This window comes from Selaginella moellendorffii, unplaced genomic scaffold, assembly GCF_000143415.4.
Source record: "Selaginella moellendorffii unplaced genomic scaffold, v1.0 SELMOscaffold_2, whole genome shotgun sequence".
Classification (NCBI taxonomy): domain Eukaryota; kingdom Viridiplantae; phylum Streptophyta; class Lycopodiopsida; order Selaginellales; family Selaginellaceae; genus Selaginella; species Selaginella moellendorffii.
Genome location: NW_003314263.1, coordinates 4,442,215 through 4,446,333, shown reverse-complemented (window position 1 = coordinate 4,446,333; position 4,119 = coordinate 4,442,215). Strand labels below are relative to the sequence as shown.

The window sequence follows — 4,119 nt, the reverse complement described above, 5'->3', positions numbered from 1 at the left end:
TGTAGTTTACAGTGTCGATGATTACCATCTCTAAAGCAATGAGAGCGATGATGAACTGATGAAGATGTGATGATTTACCAGAAAATAAATCAGTTTCATAAACGGGCAGCTTGTGTTCAATCAGCTTCTCATTTGGACTCAAAGCCTTCTCGTCTAGCATCAGCTTGTCACTCAGATCGTTAGCTAGGCCTGTTTTTGCACAAAAAAAAAAAAAAAAAACAAAAAGTAATTACAATCTATTTAAGATTGCATGCCATTTGTTTGCTCTTGCTTGTCATTTCAAAATCCATCCACAAAAAAATTTCCACTAACTGTAGTACAGGATCAAGTTGCAAAACTTCTGCAAACACCAAAGCAAGCAAAATATGACATATTAGTAAGCATGCAAATCAATACACTAGAGATACTTGCAGCTTTCCGCCTTCAAACCATGGCACTTTGTCAATAATTGAACATGCTATAAACAAATTTGTGAGCTTCAAGTGGATGTGTTTAAGTCTACTACATACGTAATGAGAATGTTTCTAAGCTCCATAGCAACAACATGAGGCTCCAGTCGCCAATAGTGGTTATTCACGGATTTAAGACAAATATGAGACAATTGGAAAAAGCAAGCAAAACATTATGCCCAGGCCCTAAACATTATTTTGGCTGGAGCCAACAATAAATTTCCTTCTTTTCCCATAACAGCAACATGCTAGTTGTACCTTTTGACAATCATCCATCTAACAATTGCCATTGGCTAGATCTGACTGTCTTCATATTATTATAGCTTAGCATACGTTCCTCCACTTCAAAATATCATTCGTTCCTCCACTTTCAAAATATCAAGGTTCTTCAAATGGTCCAGTGAAATAAACTTGTGGGCGTTCTTCCTGTCTACTGTAACCACAGATCTAGTCTGCCCATCAATCTTCTGTTTCTCCACTGGTGGATGGTTCACTGATGCTGGATATGCAACCAACAGGCACAACATCTCTCCCCTGCAAGTATATTTTGGTGATGGTTCTGCCTTGCAAACAGCATCATAAGCATTGGGCAAGATCTTCCTCAGCTTGAGTTGCACACTAACCCATACGATGGTATGGTCCTCAAACTGAATTCTGAACATGAGGTCACAACCTGCAGCATGCTCGGCCACCAAAAACATGCAACCAGGCACATCACTTGCCAAATAGTCATGGCAAGTGTAGTTTTTGTTCGCCTTATAGATCACCACCGGTGGCATTGGCGCCCCATCCAAGTAAAAGATAGAGCCTTCCATAATACGACTCTTCTTGCTCTTCAAAGCCTCCAAATTTTGTGTCAGGTCCAAATCATGAAACAGCTCAAACTGATCCAGTTTCCCCTCGTGCTTTTCCCACAAATCCTTTATCTCCAGCGGAAACAGATGCTCCCACCAGTTGCCTGTGGAAGGATTGTTCAGAGCATAAAGGGTGTCCAGCATATTTCCAGTGATCTTCTTTTCGTCCAAAAAGTAGTTGTGCATCGCCACCAGCATAAGAGGCTCGTCAATTATAACCATTTGCTTTCCGTAGACCCTTCCTATGGCAACCTCCAAAAGAGTCAAAGGTAAATCATTCTCCTGCTCATCACCATAAACTGGACACGTGAACGACCACCCAAAGTAGAAGTACTGCACGGTCACCTTGAGCAGCAAGTCCACAAAGAAATGAATATCCACCTCCCCCAACAGCCCTCTTCGTCCACTTGCTACCTCTGCAAGTATCCTGTAGTAGCTCTTTTGTATCCCTGGAATTCCTTGGCGAGCTGTCAGTCCTATAAAAACGTCGTTCCAAACCCATCGGATGTGCTTGCCCCTCCTAATCACCTCCTCGAGCAATGTCGCAAATGGGCGAAACCGACCCCTGAAATAGGGAAATATCTCATTCTTCACTGTCTCCTGAGCTTCAGCATCCCAAGCTGTCCCAAGAATACAACAGGAATAGGCTGCCATCTGCTTCCAATCTGTCCAGCTACCAAGACCTTCGTACACGTCATCTTTGACGAACGGTTTCCCCACCGAGTTGTTGAATTCCAAACGGCTGAAGCTCAGAAGAAAGCCCGTTCCAGCATATACAACATGATGAATTGGAGATTCGTTGCCTGGGTAGAGCAAAGTTTCCAACACTGGCTTTGCCAATGGTCGGTCCTTGAAGGGTTCAATATTTGTACGGAACTGTCCGGCATACAGCTTAACCAGCTCCTGTGCCTCATCAACTACCAACAGGGGTAACTGCTGTCCTCCCAGCAACTTTGAAAGGGCATTTTTGGCCTGACCCAGTAAACCTGCAATCCCCACTAACGAGCCATGGAGGACAGGCCCATATCTGCCGAGAGCCAACCGAGTGCAAGCAGCGAAAGGATCCAATTTCAATGGTTTCATGTCCTGTTCCAGCCTCTGGCACCCGACCTGTAACATGAGCCACTTCTCAGGAGTTATATCCTTTCCTTTGCAGTAGAGGAAGACCACTATCCTGACCAGCAGCAGCACAGTGACCATAAAGGTAGTTATAGTATAGTTCTTAACTTGATCCGCGCCCAGATACGTTGCCAGTATACCAATCACCTCCCTCAAGTCTGCAGACCCGCCATTCCCCAGGTCATTGGAAATGAAGTAAAAACCAAAGTTCTTCGCCAGGTGAGCATAGAGAGTCCTGGTTTTTCCTGCTCCACTTGTTCCTGGCACCAATAAAAACCTGCTACCCCTGCTCACGAACTTGTCGAAGTTTTCAGTGTCGTGTGCTAGTAGGCCATGCAGCAACAAGCTCGGCCTGTCACCAAATCGCGGAATATTCGTGTCACGATAGCGGGGTATGCCAGCCTTGCCCTCCAGAAAGCAATCCAAACTTGCCATATCGCTCGAAGTTAGCTCAGGTAAAGCAAAAGACGGACCTGGAAACAAATCGCTAGTTACATGAACGAAAAGACACAAGAGCTGTCTGCAGTGAGAAGCGAGGGGATTTTAAGCAGAGGAAACGCAAGAAACATCTGGCTTAAACGACAAGCAGAAGATCTACATGCCGCAAGGGAACAAACAAGGGAACTTTGGAGGATCACCCAGAGAGAAACTCTTAGTAGAACGCAAGATTGAATAACCAACCACAATCACCAAATCCAACAGTGACGAAATCATGGCTGACATCTGCCGCTTTCATGGCGCACTAGGACTGGACTTCCGACATGGATGCATGCACAGATCAAAGAGAAAACAAGGGGCGCATGCAAGGAAACAAACCATATCCACCGATTTCATGGGGCACTGCAACATTCAGAACAAAACAAGTATTAGATCTGGAAGAAAAAACTATCAACAGAAAACACATGGGTTTCAACAGCCATAGAAGGATCCACAAGGGAGCCGCCATAGCCGGCAGCATAGCCAAAAGCCACCATAGCCAGCAACCTAAAATAAAAACGAATTGAAGCTAGATCCAACGGAAAGCAGCCATAGCCACAGATATCCAAAACACACAGCAAAACGCCCCAAATCACTTACCATTACATTTGAGGAGGAAGAGTTTTTCCTCCCACAGCTGCTCTTCCTTCTTCTGCAGCCGCTCTTTCTCCTTCAGCCAATATTCCGCCAGAGATTGATTGCCACTCTGAAGGGCAGAGAGAAAAGATTTCCCAGCCGCTTGGATCTGCGGCTCAAGAAGCTCGATTCGAGCCTGCACCTTCTCCATTTTGCTAAGTGAAACCCTATCGTGAAACGCACGGAGAACTAAAATAGGACATGGGATAAAGGCAGTTTTCTATTTTAAAGTTTTGTAAGAACTTATGTTTGTGCTAGTGCAAATGCTGGGCGGTTAGAAAGGGTGCTAAAACGCAATGCACCATGCCAACCATTGTGCTATGTATTGTTCATGTTTAATTTGATCCCTTCTACCATCTTTTGGAATAATGGAGCTGGATAACTGATCTCAAGCACCCAAGCAATGAAAGTGCATTGTTCACTGTGCCACCTCAAAACCTAAAAGGGAATGTGAGAAATCTCAACTCAAAGCTAAAAGAAGAAAAAGGAAAATTTGGGTGTGAGCAATAAAAGGTAAGGCCGCATTAACCCATTACAAAATAAAGGCAGCTGCTTATAATAAAATGGGAAAAGGTCACATGAAA

The 4,119-nt window shown here is 44.4% G+C and overlaps 1 protein-coding gene across 3 annotated transcripts; it reads right to left on the bottom strand.

Annotated features, from left to right (window-relative positions):
• Positions 1-539: 539 nt before the first annotated feature.
• LOC9661643 lies at positions 540-3,706 on the bottom strand. Of its 3 annotated transcripts, none has more exons than XM_024663202.1 (3): positions 3,500-3,706; positions 3,239-3,406; positions 540-2,895 (listed from the first exon to the last, which is right to left on the bottom strand). In XM_024663202.1, the coding sequence occupies exons 1-3, from the start codon at positions 3,684-3,686 to the stop codon at positions 794-796; spliced, it is 2,457 nt and encodes an 818-aa protein (XP_024518970.1). In that variant the 5' UTR covers positions 3,687-3,706; the 3' UTR covers positions 540-793. The 3 variants fall into 3 exon arrangements, with proteins under 3 accessions (XP_024518970.1, XP_024518975.1, XP_024518980.1); XM_024663207.1 differs by having other exon boundaries at positions 3,239-3,262; XM_024663212.1 differs by lacking the exon at positions 3,239-3,406.
• Positions 3,707-4,119: the final 413 nt, after the last annotated feature.